General features: G+C 41.2%; 1 protein-coding gene across 1 annotated transcript in view; it reads left to right on the forward strand.

The window, feature by feature from the left end:
• Window positions 1-9,450: 9,450 nt before the first annotated feature.
• The window catches only part of LOC143935287 (BPI fold-containing family B member 4-like), a 47,320-nt gene continuing 31,336 nt past the window's right edge, over window positions 9,451-25,434 (forward strand). Inside the window, exons 1-7 of the mRNA XM_077459035.1 lie at window positions 9,451-9,619; window positions 15,528-15,662; window positions 18,807-19,281; window positions 21,381-21,485; window positions 22,161-22,304; window positions 22,384-22,447; window positions 23,703-23,763. Coding sequence (XP_077315161.1) covers window positions 15,545-15,662; window positions 18,807-19,281; window positions 21,381-21,485; window positions 22,161-22,304; window positions 22,384-22,447; window positions 23,703-23,763 — 967 coding nt within the window. The 5' untranslated portion in view covers window positions 9,451-9,619; window positions 15,528-15,544. The remainder of the gene's footprint in view (window positions 9,620-15,527; window positions 15,663-18,806; window positions 19,282-21,380; window positions 21,486-22,160; window positions 22,305-22,383; window positions 22,448-23,702; window positions 23,764-25,434) is intronic.

The following is a 25,434-nucleotide window of genomic DNA, read 5'->3' on the forward strand; positions in this document are numbered from 1 at the left end:
CTGTCTGTGCTGCACTCTAAACCTCTTGCCGACCATGTAGTATATGTGTGGTAGCATTATGGGTGGGCCTTAATGTCCACACTCTGCACTTATGTGTCTATGGTGGGCAAGGTTTCAGTAACAAGACCCAGACAGCTCCTGATCCTGTTTATGATTAGGAGCCAGTGGGATGGGCTTCTGATCATGTGACCACTGTGATAGCCAATCACAGTGATCACATGATTGTGAAGTCCATCCTGCCACATTATGACCCAGTTAAAAGGCTGCTTAAAGGGGGCATTAAGGAGTTATCAATTACATTGTTCACAGCTATCACTGTGGGCTTTAAAATAACCTCCCTCCCCATGTCATTGAACAGATGAGAGGGGGAGGTGTTCTGTAGCCTTGTTCTATGTCCTAGAGTGATAGTATTGTCTTCCCTTCCATAGCTACAGTATGGTGAATGATCATTGCCCCCAATGACATGGTGGGCTACTAGCAGAATTACCAGGTGCAAATAAAGGGAAAAAAATGGAAAAAAAGACCAATGCAGCTACCACATCCAAAGACTGGTAAGCTGCAGTATATATTTTTTTCGTTTTGGGTTTTGTCCAAAAGAGGGACAATGGCTCTAATGTGGGACAGATGGATATAAAAATCCCAGTACAAAATTGAACTATGAAGTAAAAGGACTGGTATTTGGCCCCACCTAGTGCCATGACAAGAAAACCAAAGATTTATATTAATGTCAACTCTAGATTAAAGATGATATATGATGATGCTTATATCCACTGAAATTCATAAAAAGTGTCTTAGATTCTCTTTAGAATTGTGTTGTGCATCCACGCAACTGTCATATCCTGTGACAAAATCATTTACCTGTCACAAACAGGTACATTATGTTATTGCATAGAGGCATGTTGGGGGGGCCAAAGCACGAGTGTCCATACTCGATACTCCATCCTCAATATATGCTCAGCCCCCAGTTCAAAGTGTTTGATTGCTAAGATGCTGTCAGCTGCACAGTGTCATTGGTGGCATTGTTTGCTATGATGCATTTAGCTAGTGGTTGGAAGAGTACTGTCATTAACCAAATAAAGTCATTGCCATATTTGTGTAATATTGACAGCCATCTTCTCTGCCCCATTGTTTATATTTAGCTGTCAGCTGGTGACCAGCTTACAAGTTAATGGGTTTGGGGATATGTCATTGCTGGCTTGGATGCCTGTAGCCATAGGCATTCCAGCAACCAACGAGCCCTGGGCAGGAAACTGTTGCATTTGTGACAGCTTCCAAACACTTTCGTGCATCACTCTTTGCATCAGTGGTGACCGGCCCATTAGGGACGCATGGCCGCCGTCCCCCCATCCATGCGTCCGGCCCTCTGATCTACATACAGGGCGCCACACAATGGATTCCAGGTGTATTTTTTTTGAAGCACATGATTAGAGGCAGCAGCTTTAATAGGCTTCAAAAAAGGGTGGGTTTGGGGCACAGAGCACTGCGCTCTGAGCCAACCCAGTTATGTGACAATAGCGATTGAATATTAACTATTATCACACTGATTCTCCTCCCGGCCAATCAGGAAGTTGGTTGTGAGACCCGTTTCCAGATTGGCTGAAAGGGGAAGAAGAGGTAGAAGACATACGGCTGATGAAGGAAGGAGGAGGCGATGCATGGGAACTCTGAGACATGGAGGAGAGTGAGGAAGGGAGAAAGCCACCACCTCCGCAGCCGTCTGTCACCACGGGGTGATTGAGCTGGCGGGCGGGGGGGTTGTGGGTGAGGTGTGGGCGACCGTTGGAGCACCAGCTGCCACTGCTTTGCTTGCTAACTCAGAGTTGGCTTTTACTTACTGTCAGTTTAATAATCTATGACGGTAATTATTTTTGAATGTGTTGGAGCCATAGCAACAGATTCTTAAAGTGGCACAATGAAGAACTACCTGAATCTGTCTCAACTCATATCAGCCTCCAGCCAGGAAACGAGACAGTCTCTGTGTGGCTTGCTGCAGCTTCTAATGTACACAGTGGGGGTTCATTGCAAAGTAAGCTATTTCTTACAAGAGAGCAGCCTGCACAACTGTGCAAGACCGAATTTAAGGCTTAAGGTTAAGCTTTAAAGTGATTCTAAAGCCTGGAGGTGTTTTTTTTTACCTTAATTTAGAGAATGATTTAGAGAATGAACCTTCTGAGGGGGGTGTGGCCTGGACATGGTGGATTAGATAAGTGTAGAGCCTGAGCTCCTGCTTACTTTCCAGCAAATCGACTTTTTCCTGGCAGAATATTCCCCCGGAATGAGCTCACCTAAACGGCGGAAGGTAAAGAACCTCCATAGAACCTCTCCCCGGTTGGAAAATCCAACACTTCTTCCCAGGATTGTGATCATCTAGCTCCTGGGCTTGCTCAGTGCATACACGTGGCAGGGCATCAGAGGCTCCCAGATGACGGCCCTTCCAGCTTCTCTGGCCTCATCAACATTGGACACATTTTCTAACTTACCAGATGCTCTCTGTTCCCACCCGAGAAGCGCTCCATGTGAGCAGATGGTGTCTCTATCGAACCCCAGAGACTCAGACTTGCGTGTCCTTATCCAAGCCTTGCTGGCCAAGCAGACATAGAGGCACATTTCCTTCGGCTGGAGGAATCGTACCGAAAGCCAGTCCGCACTGAGGTAAACCAGATAGTGGAGCGGGTCTCCATGGGGGGAGACTGCTATCTCTGCCATAGAATAATGCATCTCTCAACTGGAAGCAGTGCAGGCCTCGCAAACCATCCATGTGTCGACCCTGCAACTCTACCTGGAGGACCTAGAGGACCAGGGCCGCCATAATAACTTGCGGCTCTGAGGCCTCACAGAGCATAGCCGAGGGCTGAGCATTTACAGGGCACTGTACTGGCAGTCTTCAACAGGCTCCTGGTCTTGGTCACTCCAGTAAACTTGGAGATGGACAGGGTGCACAGGGCCCTGGGCCCCCGCTTCTCGGACACCAACAGATCACGGGATGTGATATGCCACCTCCACCGGTACATACACAAAGAGCTGATCATCAGGAAGGCCTTGGAGCGTGGAGAAGTGCATTAGTAAAGATATTGACAAGCTTTCCAGAGTGACCCTCCAGCACTGAGCGCTGCTGTCCACTCCTGGATAAGCTCAGTCAATTGGGATGCACATCCCAATGGGGATTCCCCGTCTCTTATGGTCCAGAAGGGCTCCTCATCATTTGCCCTGCACCACCCGGACTTCCTGTCAGCCCTGTTCACTCTCCTGGACACAGATGCCATTGTGGTCCCAAACTGGCTACAACCGTTACCGTGACCTACTGGAAGAGCTGGTGCTGCCCCAGGACCTGTGGGCCTCCCTCCTAGACCATCCATAAACCACCATGGGCCGCAGGATCCACCACTCTCCTCTGATCCTGAGACCTGTTCCATGAATCCCTCTCTACAATCTACATCCCCTGTTTGCTGCTTTGTGGCGTGAAGCTGCTGCGGTACGGTGAAAACATAGCTTCTGTGAACTGACCAATTGCACTGTTGTTCCCTGTAGCTGCCAAGGGCTTGGTCCCTTCATTTTTTATGGGTTCCAACCCAGACTACCTGTCACTGTGATCGCCACCCCAGCAGGCTTGCTATCCCGTACCCATTAATATTCTGCAGACCTGTCTCTAAGTTAGAGGACTTTGCTCCTGAATTTTTCAGCCCGTCCTAAGAAGCAAAATCAGACTGCTCTCAGTTGTGCCTATTTAAATGACTGGACCGCACCCCTACCTCCTGCTCTTTATTTCACAGACCCCAGTTGAAGAACATTGGGGTGCCTGCAGGGACACTTCATGGTCATCTCTTCACTGGGAAAAATCAGTCAGAACTACTGATGGGTTCTCCTTACTGTTTACTGTTTATTTTGTTGCATGCACTTTACAGCCTGTGGGCATATTAAAGTGGAGTTCCACCCATTTAAAAGTCAGCAACAACAAAAAGTATAGCTGCTGACTTATAATAATCAGACACACACCTGTCCCACAGTCCAGCGATGCAGTCACAGAAAGCCTCGCTCCTCTCCTCCCCGTGCCACCAGCATTCTAACTGTGGGCACCCGGCTGTGGCCCGGCTGCTGGGTTTGTGCCCAAGTGAAACAAAGACCACAGAGATACTCCTTTAATGCAGGAATACTCTGCGGAACAAGTGAGTCAGGCAACGTGGAAGGTTGGAAGACCATAGTTCGCCATAAACAGGGACAATCGGGAAGCAGAATTCAAGACCTTATTGTGAGAAAACTCCACCCACAGTAAGAGGTCTGACCACTTGTTATGATGGTCAGAAATATAGCAATGTAGGAACTGCTCCAAGGACTGATTGGCTAATTCTGGAGCCCCATTAGACTGCAGGTGATACACAGAGGAGAAAGCAAGCTTGCCAGAATCGGGACACAAACTGACTACCACTGTCCGAGATGATCACCTTGGGTGGTCCGTTTAAGTGAAAGATCTTCAGAGCAAAAATGGAAGCCAGTTCCTTAGAAGTGGGCAACTTCTTAAGTGAAATACAATGAGAGATTTTCGTGAACTGGTCATTGTGGGAGTTGGGTAACTCCACAAATCCATAGACAGGTGGGTCCAGGGCATCTCTCCATTGGATAAGGCCCACTGGAAGGTGTTGTGGAGTCTTACTCTGAGCACACACGGAACAGGGCGCACTTCTCCAATTTACAATAGAGATTGTTCTCTCTTCATTTCTGAAGCACACAAAAGACATCTGTGTGGTGGCTCTCCAGGGTCCTGGAAAAATATGAGGATATAAAATATCACACATAACTGCAACAAATCTCGGAGGACATCATTAATAAATTAATGATGCCAAATGGCATTACAAGGTGCTCATAATGGCCTGTTCTGGTATTAAATGCAATTTTCCACTCATCGCCCTCCTTAAGCCTCACGAGATTGTATGCCCCTCTCAAATCAAGCTTCATGAAAACTTGAGGCAGTCAAATAACTCGGTAATCAACGGAATTGGATAAGCATTCTTAATCGTGAAATGATTGAGACCCCTATAATCAATACATGGTCTCAGTTCGCCACTCTTCTTCAAAAAGAAGAAACCAGCACCAGCAGGAGACGATGAAACCTTGAGAAAGTGTGTCTGCAGCATACTCCTCCATGACCTTATCCTCCAAGACTGACAATGGGTAAACCCGGCCACGAGGGGGTATGGCACCAGGAAGACGGTCAATTACACAATCATACGTCTGGTGTGGAGGCAAACTACCGGTTTGAACTTTGTGAAAATCATCGCTAAAATTGCGGTACTCCTCCGGCAGGGAGGAGAGTGAAGAGGTGCATAGGACCTTGGCTACCTTCTGGAAACAAGTCTTACTGCATTGTGGCAACCAGGAGAGAGCCTCAGCATGGAGCCAATCGAGTGCCTCTGTAACCAAGAATAACCAATAACCAGTGGAAACTAAGGTGAGGAAATAACTTGTAATTAGATTATCTCATGGTAAAGATCCCCTACGGCTATGGAAAATGGAACAGTCTCATGAGTCACATGGGCAGGCTGTAAAGGTCTCCCGTCAAGAGTCTCAATGGCAAGTGGAGTGGCACGCAGCTGCAGCGGATTTGAGTGCTTCAATACAAAGGCAGCATCAATGAACATGCCTGCAGTCCCAGAGTCGATTACAGCCTGTATCTCGATGGACGACTCAGCCCAAGAAAGGGTTACCCTCATATATATTTAGATGAGGGCATATGCCTGTTAGATGGCTCCCCACAGCCATCCATCCTAAACATCCCACTCTTCCTCCTTTCCCATCTGTTTCCTTCTTTCCCCTCTGCTCCCTTCTTCTTTTCTCCCACCCACTACATTGAAAACCATGTTACCTAACCTTGTGTGTGCTTGGTAGTCTTATTCTAGTTCAAATATCAGTGCTATTCCGATCACAGATTGTACACCCTGTACAGTCTGTGATCCGAAATGTGGTACCTTTTATGCACTTATCCTATTTGACTACTCTTTTGCTGTTCAGAGTTTGATGTGATTTGTTGGTTTCATTTTGTACCTTAAATAAAGAATTAAAAAATTCTAAAATAAAAACATAAAAAAACCTCCTGAGTGCTGCCGCCCCCCCCCCCCCCCCCCACCTTATACTTACCCGGGTCCCTGATCTCAATCCAGCGATGTGCACAAGAGCAGTGTCTCTCTGGGCATTCTCCTCCCCTCATAGGCTCAGACACCTTTTTTTCAGGTGTCTTTGTTCCATTCTTGTTACTTTACCAGTCTTCTTCTTTCAATAGTAAATAGGTTCTAACTGATGTAATGACATGGCACTATTCTTTGGAGAATTCTTTTGTGGGTTCACAGCGGTCTTATGAAGGTAACCCGGGGGGCAGGTCCTTGATGCCTTGCAGGTTGGGTTTCTTTCAATCTTCCAGGTGGGTGTTTAATTTGTAAAAGATCATTAAAAGTTGGAGTTGACATTGAAGTTGAAACTGACCTTAAATCCTCAATGTGGCTTTCTTTGGTGGAGCTGAGCAGTGTGGCTCTCTTTGGTGGCACTGGGCATTGTGGCTCTCTTTAGTGGTGCTGGGCAGTCTGGCTCTCTCTGGTGGTGCTGGGCAGGGTGGCTCTCTCTGGTGGTGCTGGGCAACGTGGCTCTCTCTCTCTGGCTTCCACCCACACTTCTCTCTTACTTTGTCCTGTAGCACTTACTCCCTCAGTTTTTACCAGGTTGCAGTCTCAATCTCTCTCTCTAGATCTCTCTCTATTGATTGAGCTGTAGTCTGCTCCCTGTGGAAAATGGTCCCATGATGCTCCCCTAGTCTCCTTTGATTGGCCTGCCATTGTGGTGAATGGGGAAGGAACAGTGGGCAGGAAGCTCAGTGAGGAACCTGGTGAGAGCTGCTGAGTCTTGGTCTTGACAGGAGAAAGGAGGGGGAGAGCACCGCCGAGCCGCCGTCGGCCTGACACCCCTCAATGTGTGGCACCCGAGGGGGACCGCCTACCCACCCCCACCATAGGTACCCCACTGCTTTTAGGTTTTTATAGCTCCAGAACAACATACTCAAAGAGGCGCTCAGAACTTTTACACTTTCATGTGTAGTTAGATGAAAGAAAACAAAGCAAGCTCAATAGTTCTGGCGAGGCAATTCCCACACGACTTCCCTCAATGGGCACCCAACAGTAGCTCAAACCATTTAGATACATGTAGCAGTATGGACTGCAAACATAATGCACCGTACCTTCTAGCATTGCTGGGTATCCCTCTAGTGATCAATTTATCCATTGACCTCATATTTGTGTGCCCATTAAAAGGATTGTGGGATTCCCCCATCAGATAATTGCTTTGCACGATTATGTGCCAGGACTGCATATCCCAGGGTTCCTTGCTGGGAGTTTTCTGGGAGTAGCTATAAAAGCAACCAAAGCCTGCTTTCTCAAAGCCCGACACTCTCTTCCTCCTGGGCCTGACGTAAGATGGACCTCTCTGTGCAACAGAGAGACAGAGGTCATGGCCTACCACGCATAGTCATGCTTCCAACCAGTGGTCTGAGAGGCGTAGCCAACCAGCACCACTCCGATCGCCTGCCTGTGTGTGTGGCAGTTTCACGTCAGGAGATCGAGACAATGGATCCTCTGCACGAGTTTCTCTACCTGAGTTCCTATTCGAGGACATCAGATGTCATCAGAACACTATACTTCATTACTTGAACACTGTGCTCAGACACCTTTAGCTTTCTTTATTGCGAGGAATCCATAATTTTCACTATACCCAAATGGATTACAGTTATTGAGCTCCAACTAGCCGGTAAGGAACATCAGATCTGAAATGTGGACTTTATTGCCATTACTTATAGAAAGGCCCCTATATTATTCCTCTCTATACCTGCTTTCCCTTCCTAGGATAGTATGTAGGCTGGCCAGGTTCCATCATTTAGAGGGTGACAGTTTAAAAAGTTAACTGAAACATCCACTAGGGGTTGACATAATATCTAAAGGGTGTGTACATATATGTTTACAGTATTGTCATTGTTAAACTCTGTCTTGTGACTTTGGGAGGAAGTTTCTGCTGAGTTAGCGCTGTTGCTTAAAGCTCAACAGATTTATTACTTCCTCTTTGTAACAACTTCTCCTTTTCTTTGGTTCAAGTAAAATATCTCTAGAACCTAATTACACTGAGTTGTTTGATTATTGCCACTCACACACTCACACTGTGTTGCAAGGATGTCTGAACCCAGAGTGTCAGGTGGATTGAAAGGTTCACTTGGTCGGGCAGATGAGCAGGTAATTCTCAGCAGTCCTCTAGGGGGCTGTGCTACAAGTCCAAGATCCTTTAAATTTTTGTTAAAAAAAGTCATATAAACACAGCCAACACGTTTCAAACGCAACACCACTCCCGCTTCATCGGAACCCAGGATAAACTTGGACACAGAAAATAGTGAGATATATGTATAGTATAGTAGCAGTATTAAACTCTACACATAAAGTAACATTTTGACAGCAACCTGAAGTTGCTCAGCAATGGCTACGAAGTCTCCATGTGGAGAGTTTAATAAACGATACACAGAAAATGTTTTGATTTTTCTCTGCGCATGTGTGTGTATTTTCTGTTATTTTCTGTTTTTTAAAGGTTAAGTTCACTTTCTGAATATGTTACACCGGTATTTAGGGTATAATGTGTAACATATTCCAGCCTACCCCAGCATCTCCCGCTTTTCTCCTCTGCCCCAACAGCAGCATCATTCATTCACAGGAATCTGTGAATGGAAAAAATGACAAGCTCCGTTTTCCACTGTCTTCTGCCCCCTTAGTTCATTGACACTTCCTACAGCTTACAAATAGAAAGCCTGTAAAGCAGAACAGGCAAGAAAGTGAGAGGAAATGTCTGCAAAAGCTTGTAATTGAATTGCACCAGTGTTCCACTGATAGCTGGCGTAATGCTCTACAGACTCATACTTGAAAAACTAATAAATGCACATTTTTTGGGGGTGGGGGGGGGGGGGCATATGTGCATTGGTATTTTCTATGACGGTGAACTTATTCTTTAACATATAACAGTAATGTACGTCAAAAAAATTTGAAAAGGGGGAAACATACTATATATACAGTATATATATATATATATATATATATATATATATATATATATATATATATATATATATATATATAAAACCTGTTTTTGTATTGTGTTTCAACATGCATGAAATGTGGTGGGTAGAGGTTGAAACATAAACCCTCCACAGGAAAACACATTATTGAAGTGAAAAACTACTCTTTGAAAGCCTTTTACCTCTGTACTCCTTTTTTTTTTTCTGAATATACAATATGTGCAGCACCTGCCAAATGCAAGGGGAATATCCTTATTAAAGATATGCAGAGATAAGAATGACCTGTTATGATTGTAGTTGGAACAAGTGGGTATAGTTCAAATAATGCATGACCTTGATGGTTTTATATATCCTGATTTGCCATTGATAGTTTACTTTGGATCACTCAAGCAACTATAATAGGTTTTGGCTTTATGATAACTAGGAAGGATTATGGGTGTTATCCTGGTTCAAGATATAAGGATCTCTAACCACACTTTTCTATTTCTAGAAGATGCACAAAGACTTCAGAATTCCATATATGATTTGAAAAAGGTAAGATGTAGATATGGGACTATCCATACAATTTGTTTCCATCACTTTAATGAGCGGTTATATCTATACTGCAATTTGTCTGTTTGTAGACCCCAGTAGTTTATATGTTGTAATATAGTAAACATTCAATAAATTTTTTTTTAAATGTAAATATAAATATAGAAAATGTTAATAGAATTTATTTAAAGAATGGAAATAGGGTAAGTTTATCATATCTTCTCACCTATTTCATCTTCGAGTAAGCAGTAGTTTAACTTGTAAATGCTACAGTACACAATTCCATAGATAGATATGGCAGCAAATCAGAAGACAAAGCAGAATCTGTAGCTGGTTTACCAACTGATCTTGATAATTCGAGAGTTAAATTGTTGTTGCTCTGTTTAGTGGATTTACCTTTTTATTTATAAAGCAATTTTTTAAACCCAAGAAGAAATTGTAATACAGTAAAACCTTGGATTGTGAGCATTCAATTCATTGCAGAAACGTGCTTGCAATCCAAAGCACTCGTATATCAAAGCATATTTCCCCATAAGAACTAATGAAACTCAGTTGATACATTCCACAACCATTTATTCATATAAAAATGATTGCTAAATCTAGCAGGAGCTACAGCGTATAAAAGGGAAGAGAGGCACCTCTAAGTGTAGCAATATGGTTACATTTAACGTAACCCCGGAATCCTGCATACTTATGCCCCATACACAAGATCGGAAATTCCACCAGCAAAAGTCTGATGTGAGCTTTTGGTCATAAATTTCAACTGTGTATATGCTCCAACCGTGTGTATGCTCCAACCGTGTGTATGCTCAGACTGAAATTCCGATCGTCTGTAGCAATTCCGACACGCAAAATTCCTACGCATGCTCGGAAAGATTGAACTTAATTTTCTCGGCTTGTTGTAGTGTTGTACATCACCGTGTTCTTGACGGTCAAAAGTTCAGAGAACTTTTGTGTTACCATGTGTATGCAAGGCAAGCTTGAGTGGAATTCCTTGGATGGTTTTTCCGACGGAAATTCCGATCATGTACCTGTTTTAATGATCAGCCATGTGAGTTGCTAAATGTTGTACCTTCATCAAATATAACCATATTGCTACACTTAGAGACTCCTCTCTTCTCTTTTATACTCCGCAGTTCCTGCTGGATTCAACAATCATTTTTATATGAATAAATGGTTGTGGAATGAAGTTGCTGTTCGTATCGAAAGACATTGCTATTTTATCAAGTTAAAATTTATAAAACAAATGTGCTCGTCTTGTAAAACACACGCAGACCAAGTTACTCGCAATTCAAGGTTTTACTGTATATTGCTGTGTACTAGTCCTTGTATTTTTCAGGCTTAGAACATTTTTTTTTGCAAGTCCAAAAAAAATAACCTAATGATTTTGCTTGAATACCAGTGGCTTTGTAAGTTCTTATGCACCAAAGTAATGTCTCAAACATCACTTTGGTAATAGAAAAGAGAAGAGGAGGTGTTTGTATTCCACATTAGGAAAGCAGGCTAGGGTGACAATATTGCTCCTTCATAATTAGATACCATATGCAGTGACTGAGCTCTAGAAAAGACTGTCAGATAACATGTAAAAAAAAGAAACAGTTTGTTTTTAAGTTGTACTTTAAAGTGACCCTGTGTTCCGACCATGCACATTAAAGTAATTACATATTGTAAAAAAGCAGTAAGGGCTAATTCACATCAGCCACTACATTGTAAAGCAGTGGCTTGTGTGCAGTGCGGTCCAGCGGGATCGCAGCAGTAGCGATGTGCCAATCTCGGCACATTACACTGTTCACTTTTCTTATAAATTACCATTACCGAAATGTAACAGACATTTCACTAAGCTCAATTGCCAGCTGTGTGGTGTGAGGTGGTGAATTTGTTTTGCACTGAACTGTGCTGGATAAAGTTCTGCAAGCAGTAATTTTTTTCAGCGCACCCCACCCACACACCACTGTGATGCAACATTGCTGGATATACAACTGCTCACTTCCCAGCTGATGAAGTCTGCCCTCTTCAACAACTTTATGGCATTTGCTGCAGCTCAGTGGCAGGTACCCAAGCTGATTTTTTTTAGTGCAGAAGGCCATCACTACCCTTCACAGGTGTGTGTTTCAGTGTTGCTTCACCCTCAGCATCAGGGCCTACATGACCACAGATATGTGGTCCAGGAAACATGTGCAGGGATATTTTAATATTTTTCTTGTTTTATGGCACACTGAGTAAATTTGCAGATGGCTAGGAGGGATGCAGAATTACGCTGGTGGTGCCACCTTGTGTCCGTCACCTTGTTGATGGTAACAGCTTGGTCACCTCTACCCACTCCTCCTCTATAGCCTCATCTAATTATTAGACAGGGCCACCAGTCTCTCCAAGCAACCAAGAGCCTATGTAATGGCCCAGTCATAAATGCTGGTAACTGGTATTCCTGGGGGAACTGGAGCCACACTGGGCCACAGATTCTGTTAGCTCTTCAGGGGGTAGGCCAAGAGATAGCTGACCCCACACACTATGTGGGGCCAGGTAAGGTCACAGCAGCACTAACCCGAGATAGCAAGCAATTGTGCTGCAAGTTTGAAATTTACTTGCTAAGCTGTTGCTAGACTTGCCAGGCTTCAGAAGTTTGTTGCACAATTACAGTAAGTGTGTATTTCATGACTCCAGATCAACTTTCTTTGCAAACATTCTGCAAGTCTGCTACAAGTTCTGGTTCAATAATCATCCCACCACAAGGGTCACTGCAGCTAAATTTTCATGCTGTAGACTCGCAGAGCTCCTGCTGTAGGCTCACCACTGCAAATTTGCTCTTGTTAGAGACTTGCCATGCAAATTTGTTACAAATTGGAAAAGACTAGAACTTGTGCTTCAAGTGCTCTGCAAGTGTACAACTTGCTAGTAAAAATGTGCAGCAAGTTAACAGACTTAAGCCCCATACACACGATCGGATTTTCCAACGGGAAATGTTCGATGTCAGGCTGTTGGCGGAGAATCTAACCGTGTGTATGATCCATCGGACAATTGTTGTCAGACTTTCCGCCAACAAATGTTGGCTAGCAGGTTTTCAAATTTTCCGTGGACAAATGTGTGCTGTCAGAAGGGAGTTTTCAAATACTTTTTTTTCTAGTGATATCAAGAATAATATTTGTTGTTTATTTGTATGTTTTTTTTTATTATTTGTGCAAGTTACCACAACACCTTTATCCCCTAGTTTATAAGATCAGAGATACAACTATGTTGGTGTCCCCTGTCAATTTTACATTGTATTTTTTAGAATGTAACTGCCTACTCCCAAATTGTAATTTGAAGTAAAACACATAGCCAAGTATTATTCTACACAATTTTTTTATTGTATTTTTATTTATTTTTTTATTGTATATTAAAAAGAAAAAAATAGACATGCTATCTGCCAATAGTACTTAACCAAAAAGTGTATTCTATGCATCCAAAAATATAGAAAATATACCAAATCAAATCACTACCCAAAAAAATAATGTCAAAGCAATAACTCCAAGGCCAATAATAAATAACACATTATCTTCTCCGATTCCGCAACATGTCTGATTGATAAACGGCCTTCAGAAACAAGCTTAAAATCACGAAATGAAAAGCGCAAACTGAAAAGTGCTAAATAAAAAAAGCAAAAAAAAAAACGTGAATCAACACTCACCAAACTTCTACTTACACGAAATTACACGAGTTGCGCTGCGCAATAAGGATGGACCTGCTGCCTCTGGGATCTGTGTGTTTCCCAGCAGGCAGCGGGGGACTTTCGGAAAGGGCCGTAATCTACGCCCCTTTCCGCAGAGAGCTATCCCGGAAGTGGGTGCAGATACCTGTACTGTACAGGTACCTGCACCCCCCTCCCCCCTGAAAGGTGCCAATTGTGGCGCCGGAGGGGGGGAGGGTTCCGATGAGCGGAAGGTCCACTTTAGGGTGGACCTCCGCTTTAAAAGTATTATTATTTTGGTTTGCAAAAGTTTATGAGACTGGTCTTGTGTATGTCCAAAAGAATATCCTTTTAAAAAAAATGTGGGCTGCTCTAATTGTTTCAATGCTGACTTTGGAATCTGTACAACAATTTCTAGTTTTTGTCTCTGAAATAATAAACTCTAGTTTTTTTTTCTTGATGAAAACCTTCCCAGTCTCTGCCTCTGAAGCAGCCTAGTAAACAGGATGACATGGAGTCTGCAAAATATTTCTGTCTTTTTTCAGAAATTTTGTGTCGTGATTAAATCTGCCTTATCTCTCCATCTTCAATTGCAGCCTAGTAAAACCGCTTACCTAATGTGCATTGAACCTGTACAATATTTCTGACTATTGCCTCTAAATAATACACTGTGATATGTATTTCATAATACAAAATGCCTTGTCTTGCCTTTTACATTGCAGCCCAATCAAAATGCTTATATACTCTCCAGACATATTGTATATGTGCCTATTGTCTCAGAAATATGACACTGTATTTTTTTATTTTAGGATTAAAACTGCCTCGTCTCTGGAATGTGGGATTGTGGTTTTGAAGTGTTTATGTGCATGCTGTTTTGAGATTTTACTAAACTTTTAAAATAATATAGTGTGGTACAGTAAAAAAAGATCACATGCTATACTATAAACTTTAATATGAAGTTGAGGGCTTTACCTTTTTTTTTTGGAAGAGTAAAAATCACAATAACTTACAGATCTGATGCGGCTTCTTCTTTCCTTGTCAATTGAGGCCCAATACTGCTGGATAAAGAAAACAACATGTATCTCTATAGGAAAAGGAAAACTCATTGCGTAGCGTCCAGATTAAAAAACAGGCAATTTATTAAAATACTACTTACAACAAAACTGTAATCACTGGCATTTTTGAATACACCATACTAGCACTCTCACAAACTTAAGATGTCACCTCTATTTCCTGCCCTGCCAACGTATGTTTTGTCTAAATAGACTTTTTCTGTGAGGCATATGAGTTTTCCTTTTCTCATATGACTAACAGTTGGATTGCCTTCTGTGGATATTCTGTGATTATTACCTTGGTGTCAGAGACCATGACCCAGACAAAGACAGAAGTACAATTAAATCACACTTGTTTATTAATAAAAAATAAAAAGGTAAATAGAGTAAGCGTAGTCAAAGCATAGCCAGAGTCCAGTAACCGGAACGAGCAGTCAGCTAGGCCAGAGTTCAGTAACCAAATCGGGTAATCAGCCAGGCCAGAAGTCAGGGATCCAAGTAGAGGAACAGCAAGCAGGATAAGGAGCCAGAAGGGATGCCAGCAAGCCAGTCTTTAAACAGGAATGCAGGAGATGGTTTCTTGTGATGTGACCAAGGTGAAGGCAGAGGTGAAGTGAGCTGGACAGCTTTAAGTAGGCAGGTCAGACAAGCAGGATCAGGAACAGCTGGGTAACTGTGGAGAGAGATGAGAGCTGGCAATTAGCCGACAACTGAGCAGCTAGCCCAGAGAAGGAAGGGCTAAGCCAGCCCTGACACTTGGCTCCTTTTCACCAATGGTTCCCCACGAGGAGGCTGGATAAGCTAAGATGATCTGTACCTAATGTCTTATGGTGTTTCATATATATTATATATCATATTTTTTATATATATAATTTGTATATTATATGATGTATGTTATTTTATTATTATTATTTATTCAGATTTTTGCTCACTTTTTTTTATTGATTTTAACTAGACAGCACAACGCATTTTTTTAATTATGTTTTCGGATGTTGTTGTGTACAATGTTGTGAGTGTTGCTGTCAATTGATCATTTAATATTATTCAATTCACATATACACTAAGCGCATTATTTTTCCATATACTTTTTCCATTCATGCTATGAATAAATATGGGTCAACAAGTTAATTTAAAATATTGTTGTTTGTGTCATGGTATTTCAAATGGTAATATTGGCTTTGTGCTACTCTTTTAGCATTATTCCTTACAAAGATGTTCAAGCTGTGGCGTATCTCCTTTATATGTTGTCTTCTCATCCAAGCTCATTGCGTTAATAGCGCTAGAAGTAAGGGAGCTGTATTACGACTGGCTAAAGGAGCATTAAATGATGGTAAGATAAACCTTTTCATGTTTTCTCTTGAAACAAAAGGTCTAAATTATACTCTGGGGTTCATTTAATAAAAGAAGAGAGACTGTTCAATGAGCAAAATTAATGTCCACTTTGAAAAATGTATGTTCAGTATGTTTAACTTTCAAAAAGTCAGTATTTGCATAGGGTTTCTAAGCCCTACACTACACCCTAGACTAGAATACCTATTACAATTAAATCATTTTTTGTATAATCCAAATGCGTATGGTAGCGTATGTGTATGAATCTATAAAACCTCTCAATATCCTGGACTATCCTGAGCTATAAGAATAATGCCGCGTACACACGATTGGACTTTCCAGCGGACTTGGTCTGGTGGACGAGAGTCAGTCGGACAATTCGATCGTGTGTGGTCTCCAGAGGACATTTTCTTCCAGGCCGCATGCCCTCAATATGGGGGGTGGGTGCTTTGGGAAAGGGGGTGCCGTGTGGCCCCCCACCCCAAAGCACCTTGTCCCCATGTTGATGAGGAAAAGGGCCTCTTCCCGACAACCCTGGCCATTGGTTGTCGGGGTCTGCGGGCGGGGAGCTTATTGGAATCTGGAAGCCCCCTTTAATAAGGGGGCCCCCAGGTCCTGGCCCCCCACCCTATGTGAATGAGTATGGGGTACATCGTACCCCTACCCATTCACCTGGGGGAAAAAGTGCCAATAGAAAAACACACTACACAGGTTTTTAAAGTAGTCTATTAGACAGCTCCGGGTGTCTTCTTTCGACTTCGGGGGTCTTCTTCAGACTTCTCCGCGCTTTCTGGTTCTTCTCGCCAGGCTCCTCCGCTATCTTCTGCTCTTTTGCCGCTCTTTTGCTAGCGGAGCAGCCTGGCTTTCTCCTTCGTTGTCGCCATCGCCATCTTCTTCTTTTTCTTCTTCTTCTGTTCTTCCGATGTTGACACGACACTCTCTCCCGCTGTAATGCCATGGACACAGTGCACGGCAACTTATATAGGCATAAGGGGCGTGGTCACCGGGTGATATCACATAATGACCCCACCCCTTATGATGTCACAGTCCCAAATTTCCCCGGGGACTGTGACGTCATAAGGGGCGGGGTCACCGCGTGCCAACATCGGAAGAACAGAAGAAGGAATCAGTCCCTTGGACAATGTGATCGTGTGTGGGCTAATTGTAAAAAAAAATCAGACGGACCTAGAAATAGAACATGTTTCAAATCTGTCCGATGGATTCAATTCCTATCGGGAAAAACGTTCCTCTGTATGCTGGTCCGACGGACCAAATACGACGCAAGGAAAGCTATTGGCTATTGAACTTCCTTTTTTTAGTCCCATCGTACATCATCACGTTCAAAACGAACAGACATTCAAACAGACTTAGTCCGTTCGTGTGTGGCCAAGTCCTTTCGTTCGGAAAGTCCATAGGAACTCCGCAGAAAGTCCGTCGGGAAGACCGTAGGACCAAGTCTGCCAGAAAGTCCGGTCGTGTGTATGCGGCATTAGAGAAATCCAGTGAGCTCACAATCTTTTGTTTGATCTTACCACACTGCCTCTTAAAATTACAATTAGTGATTTCAGCCCCGAACAGTACTGTATTATAAAACAATTTTCTCCTCAACATATGGGGGAGGCATTTTGTAGTCACAGAAGAAATTCCAGACTGGGATTACAACAATGCTTTGGGATTTCTGAGGCAGGAAAATATGAGCACACTGAATACCCACCTTTACGTTTTAGATTTTTTAAATAGTATACAAGCCAAAACATGCTTTTTTGGTTTTTAGTTTTAAATAAAGAATGGATAGCCCATGTTAGGGTTTTTTTTACTGTCTGTTTCCTGTTGGGAAGATTTCCCCTAACTGCCTATTTCAGAAAGTGAAAGTAAATCCTCCAAGTAAGGGTAAATTTGCTTTTTAGACAGTTGTGACCCGAACAGGTGTACCAGTTGGAAGATTTCATCTTACCTCTGTTCTTGTGACCACTCGTACTTACTGTTCTTGTGACAATGCTCACCAGGGCATAAATTGGGTGTTTCTCCACAACATATTATTTAGAGAACAGTCTGTAATTAGGTCTCTTAATTCTTTTGAGTTCAACAAATTGATAACTTGCCAATTGTAATATATTCCTTCTGTGTATGCTATATTGTAGAGACCTTGTTGTACATGTTACTATGACTAAATATGTACAACATAGATGCAGGTCTTTGTCAGCGGCCATGTCATTACTTTATGGCCTTTTCAATCCTAATAAAAAGGCCTTCAAAAAAATCCTGCCAGGCTAATACTTCTACACTCCATAAACAGTTACTATTTTAGCTTTAGGTGGACTTTAAATAGCTAACTTAAGTAAGCCTTATTATTTCATGTGTTTTTAATAATAAATAGTAAGTACCTCATGGAGAGAATTCTGTGAAAAAGCTATGAAGGAGTTGATTGATCTTCATTACCATCATTGATATCTAAGTTTTGGTTGGATCACAGCAAACTGAACAGACCACCAGCTTCTGGCTCTTACAACAATATTTATAAATATAAATAGAGAAAAATTGGGTGCAGCTCTGAATGGTAGCCAATCAGATTCTAACTTCAGCTTGTTAAATTAATCTTTGATAAAGATAATAAACCTGAAAGCTGATTGGTTTCTCTGCAGAGCTGCACCAGATATTTTACTCTCCAGTTTTAGTAAATTAACCCCTCTCTATTACAAAATTAATGTAAGCACCAAAAAAACTGGTAAAAGGTTCCTTACCGATTCTTTGGTAAGATATTTACACCTAAAATCTCAGATCTTCTCCCCTCATGTTTTACGATTATTCGATGGTTTCCTTCTCCTTGTTTTATTTATTTTTAAATCATGGTCAAAATAATGTCAAATAAAGTAGAGCTGTTAGAATAAAACATTGGCAAATAGATCTTTCTCTTGTAATAAGCCAGTGAGATACAAACCTTTAACATTTTTTCCGTTACCGATCTAATTTGATAATTGAACAATGAATATGGAGAAAGGGAATTTTCTTTTTCCAAATTGTTTTCCTCCTATAGAAGAAAATAACTTTTTAAATCACAGCAACTGGTAAAAATTTCTACTTGTATTAAAATTTTGTTATTAAAAAAAAGAATCCATTAAATGTTTTACTCTTCTTCATTTTTCAGCTGTTTCTGGACAAATGAAAGGAAAGGCTTCCCAAAACAATATGAAAGTTCCATCGGGTAGTGGTGGTGGGGACCTGGTGGGAGGGCTGGTTGGTGGACTGCTTGGTGGTGGAGGAGGAGGTGGTGGTGGACTGTTGGGTGGTGTTTTGGGAGGTGGGCAAGGGGGTGGCTTATTAGGTGGTGTGCTTGGTGGAGGAGGGGGTGGTGGAGGTCTTTTGGGGGGAGTTCTTGGTGGTGGTGGTGGTGGCGGTGGTGGAGGCCTTTTGGGGGGAGTTCTTGGTGGTGGAGGTGGCGGAGGGCTGCTTGGTGGTCTTCTTGGTGGTGGTGGAGGAGGAGGTGGGAATGGTCCAGGTCCTCACAATAATGGTGGCATCCTAGGAAATGGAGGATTGCTGGGTGGACTGCTTGGAGAAGGAGGCCTTCTTGGAATACTTGGCAATGGAGGGATCCTAAACACAGTCCAGGGGATAACTGGGTAAGTCATATACACTAGAGCTATACTGCTGCTTTTCTACAAATCATGTGAATTTATATTGAAAGTCTAATTTTAGAGTACAATTACAGGTTTTCAAGAGGCAACCAAACTTTAAATATAAATGCTTTGTAACACTTGCCCCAAAGCTGAGGGCAGAAAATGTTTCTTCTGCCTTTAGCAGCCCCTCTTACTATAAAGCAGGCATGCCTACTGGTATCTGGTTGCCCTGTGGTCTTCGTACACAATGATGTAATTTGTATCCTGATGGCACAGGGACTGAGTATAGGAAATAGCAAAGAGCAACTGTGTTATTGAAGATGATCACGCATTGGTAGAAGAGCTGCAGGAGAGGATTTATACAAAAGTCTAAGAACTGGTGGTGGTATGGGCAGGCAGTAGATGACAGCATTATCCAGAGACAATCTAAGGTCAGGGCAGGCAGCAGACACAGCATATTGAAAAAATGTAACCATAAATAAAGTGAATGACCTTACACTATTAGGTAGCGCATGTAACAAAAATTAACTCCACTGTGTAAATAATATAATGGAAGTTCATAAATAAAAGTCTCATGTGATATGTTCAAAAAATCTTTGTGTGTTCCATTCCACCAAAAACAGAATCCTCAAATTATATCCACCACTGTGCTCCAAGTGATTTCCACTCCCCTTAAGATACTGTACTCAGTGACTTTATATAAAGCAGGGGCTCTCTTTAAAATTCCTCAAAAATGGCTCCACTTTCAATGCACCTCTGCCAGCACCACACAAATAAGGGTAAACTAAGGATCAAAGATAGGAATGGCCAACATAGCGTAATCCAATTTTTAAATGCTTTATTCAAAACATTAAGCAGATTAAAATGCACTCACATATAAATATAAAATAAATACTCATTAATGGGCCAGTTGCCGTCAACAACACCAGAACCATGCGGTCAGTAAACAGTGCCTCTCACAAAACGTACCTTCCGTGTCACTTCCATCTGCATCATGCTTGACTCAGGGTGTTGATGTCATTTCTGGTTGTCGTACAGCCCTGTCCTAACGTGTTTCATCATTACAACTTCCTCTGAAGGTGCAGCCTTATGGAGGTAGTGGAAATCACTTGGAGCACAGTGGTGGCTATAATTTGAGGATCCTGTTTGGTTTTGGTGGAATTGAACACACGGAGATTGTTTGGACATATCACATGGGACTTTTATTTATTAACTTTTAATATATTATTTACATAGGGCACCTCATGCTCCTAACATGCATACCTTTTTTGAGGGAAGGGGCAGCAGATACTCTGTGTGGCTGCTTGCTGTGTAATGTAACTGTCTGATACAATTATAGTATTAAAATATATATGATTAATAATGTATACTGTACATAGTTATGTGTGTGTGTGCGTGTTTACACATTTTTTTCTACTTGTCAGCCTAAAGAGAACAGAGAATCATTTTATTCAGACCTTGTCCCAAATTAATCCTTATATGTCCCTAAAAATGTAAAAATAATGTAGGTGGGAAAATTAATCATAGGGGAGTTAATGAACACATACCAACACTGCAAATTTTGTTCTAAGCATCTAGGCTTTGACAACCTTTGGGCGGCACAGTAGTCTAGTGGTTAGCACTCTCACCTAGCAGTAAAAAGGTCACTGGTTCGAATCGTAACCATGACACTACCTGCCTGGATTTTGCATGTTCTCCCTGTGCCTGCGTGGGTTTCCGCTGGGTACCCCAGTTTCCTCCCACACTCCAAAGACATGGAGATAGGTTAATTGGCTGCTGTCCAAAATTGGCCCTAGTATATGAATGGGGACCTTAGATTGTGGGCTATTTGAGGGGAGGGTGCAATGTACAGGGATAGGGACAATTGTAGACACTCAGGTTGAACTGGATGGACTGGTGTCTTTATTCAACCTTACTAACTATGTAACTATGACCTCTGGGCATGAAAGTGCTAATATGTATACCTTTTCCTACTATCCCATTAATTTGTATACTTAGTCTTATCAGTCTTGTTTTCATTTACATAACATTGCAAATTCATCTGTATCATATTACTCTTTAAATCACTTGTTCTGAAATGTAATATTTTTTATTAATAACAGCCTAAGAATTATAGATCTTACCCTTCCACAAGTTTCTTTACGACTCCTGCCAGGAATTGGTGTTCATCTTAATTTATATACAAAAGTGGCAATTAATGGTAACAGGTAAGAGCAGCGATATATGTTTTATATTAACTATGATCTGGGATCTCATAATTTTTACTAACAACAGTTTAGTCCAGAAGTATTCATTCATTATAGCAGGGTCAATGGGGCACCTACAGTATTTGACAGATAATGTTTTAATTTTATTAATAATAAAAGTATTAGCCAAAAAAGAAAAGCAGGTAGCGACAGGGGGTTAATGAAGAAGGGTTCCCTTATATTTTTTGGTTAAAGGAAACGTTTGTAGTCAGTGTAACATCTGCTTACACTAAGTAGGTCATTGGAGAAGTGTCCCATACATTAATGCTCCATAAAGTGCTTGCTCATGTTTTGGATCAGTTGAGAAGTGTCCTCTTACATTGGTGATTAGAGGAAGAAGGACCCACTAATATTTGTGGTCTCTGGAAGGAAAGTGTCTCTTACATTAGCGATTATTGAGAAGAATACCCCTTACATTAGTGATCAAAAATGTCAGGGATTCCTCAATGATGAAAAAATAAATAAATAAAAAGCCTATTATAAATCAGTCACATGCATATGACTGTGAATGTTGGAGGTAGTGAAGTTCCACAAGAAGTGAGTTTTTTTGTATGGTATGTATTTTTTCTGAAATAAGGTTAGAGGATATTACAAAATTAGCTGTAAATAGTTCTGAGTTTTGAATTTTTTTTAAAGCCTGTTAGGATTCCTTGATATCTTGGTTGAAGTAAATATCACAGCAAGAACAAGACTAACGCAAGAGACATCAGGAGTTCCTCGTTTGGTTATTGAGGACTGTAACGCACTTCTGGGTGGTATAAATATCAGGCTACTGAGAGGGTGAGTGGCAACAATCCTTATACTTTGGCATTAATTATTAGCATCCAAATGACCACATAAACTATGTATCTCTACCTAGACTGCTATCAGGGATTTTGGACGGACTTGTCAGAAATCTTCTTCAAGGCGTTTTACCAGGACTGGTAAGATTCTGGTCTGGACCATAACCATTAACATTTCTTTTTTTAGCTAGTTCGCTTGCCTGTTCCTGATAAAGCTAGAACATACAAAGAAGCAATATTGTCCCAGGGATTCCATAAAGGATTGTAACAAGCTGGTTCCTCGGCTTAGGAAAGAAACTTACCATAATGCAACTTATGTAGATGGTCAAGGTTGCACTTGTTTTATTCCAGCCACCAGTCCTCTCTTTCATGAATATTGTTTATTAAAATGTGTCATAAGATAATATTTACCAGTTCCTGTCTGCTTGAATGTACTTGCAATACAAGTATACTGTAGGTGTAGCTTTTGGATTGAATTTCACAAAACCACTAGTATTTTTTTTATCATGTCACATGTTTTCAATGTTTTCAAATTTAGGTAGGTTCTCTATATCCCAAATTACCAAGGCCAAGGTTCACGGTGAATAGGGAGGGTTTAGATTATATGTGTGGGTAGCTGAATAGATACTAATAGGGTTTTGGTTAATGGTTGCTGGAGAATTAATATGTATCCGAAGCCAAAACTATTGTCTTGAGCTCTGGATAAAGTATGGAAGTATTTAAATCTTTGTCAGAATTTTATTGGTGTATGTGTCTCTGCTGGGGCCATTGCAAAGTATATTGGTAACCATGGTTACTGAAAAAAGGAAGTGATTGAAAATCCAAAAAAGTGTTTGTTTAACAGGAATAAAGGGGATATCTTGTTATGGTGACAATAGTCTAAGCCCTTGTACACATAGTCAGAGATTCCGACGGAATGTGTCCGATCAGACTGTTTTGTTGGATATTCCCACTGTGTGTGGTCTACATCGGAATGTTTCCGTCGGAGTATCCTGTTGGATTTTCCGACAACTTTGTCCGACCGTGTGTATGCAACAGTTTCAGACAAAATCCGTCGGACAAAATCCATTGGACAAAATCCAATGGATTTGGTTGTCGGAATCTCTGACCGTGTGTACAACGGCTTAGAACAGATTTCACCTAATTTTGGAAAGATTTCCTTACCTCTCGTTATGTCTCTGGAAGAGAAAGTCAAAGATAAGCTTCCCAATAGACACAGACATCAAAAATATACCTCACAGGAGTTTTAAACATTCCATGCTCTATACAGAAAAAATGTTTGCCTTTAGATGGCTTTAAATTAAATTGTATCATAACGTTCTGTGAGTGGGTACAAGAAATCTAAAAAAAAACTGTATAACTTAAACAAAAAAACATGACTGATTTTCTTCTACAGCTATGCCCGGTGTTGACCATAGTGCTAGATTTGACCAATGGCCTTCTACTGTCAGTAAACTGTAAGTTATCTATGTTAAGATATATTAAGTCAAAAATCTAAATGTGTTGCTGTTGTTAGAGTGAAGGACATGATATACAGTAATGTTAGATTGTTTATGTGTGGGCAACATTTTACATTAAAGTAATAAAGACTTTACTAAAGATCCCGTAGACATAATGTAAGATTCAGAGGAGATCGGAATGATGTATTTATAGAAAATCTGTTAGTTTATCTACTTAGAGTAAAGATGCAGTGATGCCCAAAGACTGTTGTCTGAAGGGAGAAGAAATGTATATAAGCCATGTTCTTACTTAGTAGGGAACACAAAAAAGGTAACTATAGGTTGGGGTCTTTTTTTTTGCTAGAGAACCTGTCACTTTGCTCAGCAAAGTGACATAGTGTCTAAGTACATTGGAAATATACAATTTATTTTTCTTGAACCATTTGCCACTCTTAAAGATAGAGGCTTTTAAATGCAAAGGGTTTTGACTCGACTGGTTAAGGTCAAAATTATAATTGAATTTAAATATGATACCTTTCTTTACTAGAAATTAGTAGATTGGTCTATGGAATTTATCTGACATTGATAGAATGAACTTTTCCCTCACTGTGAGGATTTATTGGCAGCTGTCAAGATATACTGTTAATATGAAAGAGGCAACCTAGCTAATGAAAATTATTTTATCAGGATACACCAAATCTACAGTATGTGCAATATATAAGTGTGCATATATGTAACTGTGTTTTGTGAGGGCAGTTTGTGTGAGATGATCCCTACCTCACAGCCATTACATCCTAATGGTATGGCAGCATGTGGATAATAGGGGACTCAAAGCCTCCACTAAGTGGCAGTTATTACATTTGATGTATCACGGTTGTTAACAGTTTATTGCAACCACTTAAATAATATTGAATATTCAAAAGATACTTCCCATTAGGACATTCTTGCTCCTCAAGATAGATCACACTTACTTGCCCTTGAAGGAAAGTAAGTTATCACTTGAAGGTTGTGTTCAGCGCTTTAATCAAACTTGGTGTAGGATAGGAGAACAAAGAGGGCAGATTACACAGACTGGGAGAAGCCTTTCACCTCGGAGTTAGGATCCTGAACTGTTTAGTTATTGCCTGGATGGTAAGGATTTATTTTCAGTTTTTTTTATTTGATTTTCGTGCAATCTTTTAAAAATAAAACTGGCTATAAGTTTGATTTTAAGAAAACCTGCCATTTGTACTACCCTTTTTCCCAGGGAAGGTGAGCCCCATTGATATATATATATATATATATATATATATATATATATATATACAGTATCTCACAAAAGTGAGTACACCCCTCACATTTTTGAATTTAATTATATCTTTTCATGTGACAACACTGAACAAAATACACTTTGCTACAAGGTAAAGAAGTGAGTGTACAGCTTAAAGTAGTGAGCTGTACAGTGTAAATTTGCTGTCCCCTCAAAATAACTCAACACGCAGCCATTAATGTCTACACCATTGGCAACAAAAGCGATTACACCCCTAAGTGAAAATGTCCAAATTGGGCCCAATTAGCTATTTTCCCTCCCCGATGTCATGTGGCTCATTAGTGTTACAAGGTCTCAGGTGTGAATGGGGAGTAGGTGTGTTCAATTTAGTGTTATCACTCTCACTCTCTTATACTGGTCACTGGAAGTTCAACATGGCA

Source organism: Lithobates pipiens, unplaced genomic scaffold, assembly GCF_037356315.1.
Source record: "Lithobates pipiens isolate NorthernLeopardFrog02 unplaced genomic scaffold, aLitPip1_a1.2 Scaffold_28, whole genome shotgun sequence".
In the NCBI taxonomy this organism is placed as follows: domain Eukaryota; kingdom Metazoa; phylum Chordata; class Amphibia; order Anura; family Ranidae; genus Lithobates; species Lithobates pipiens.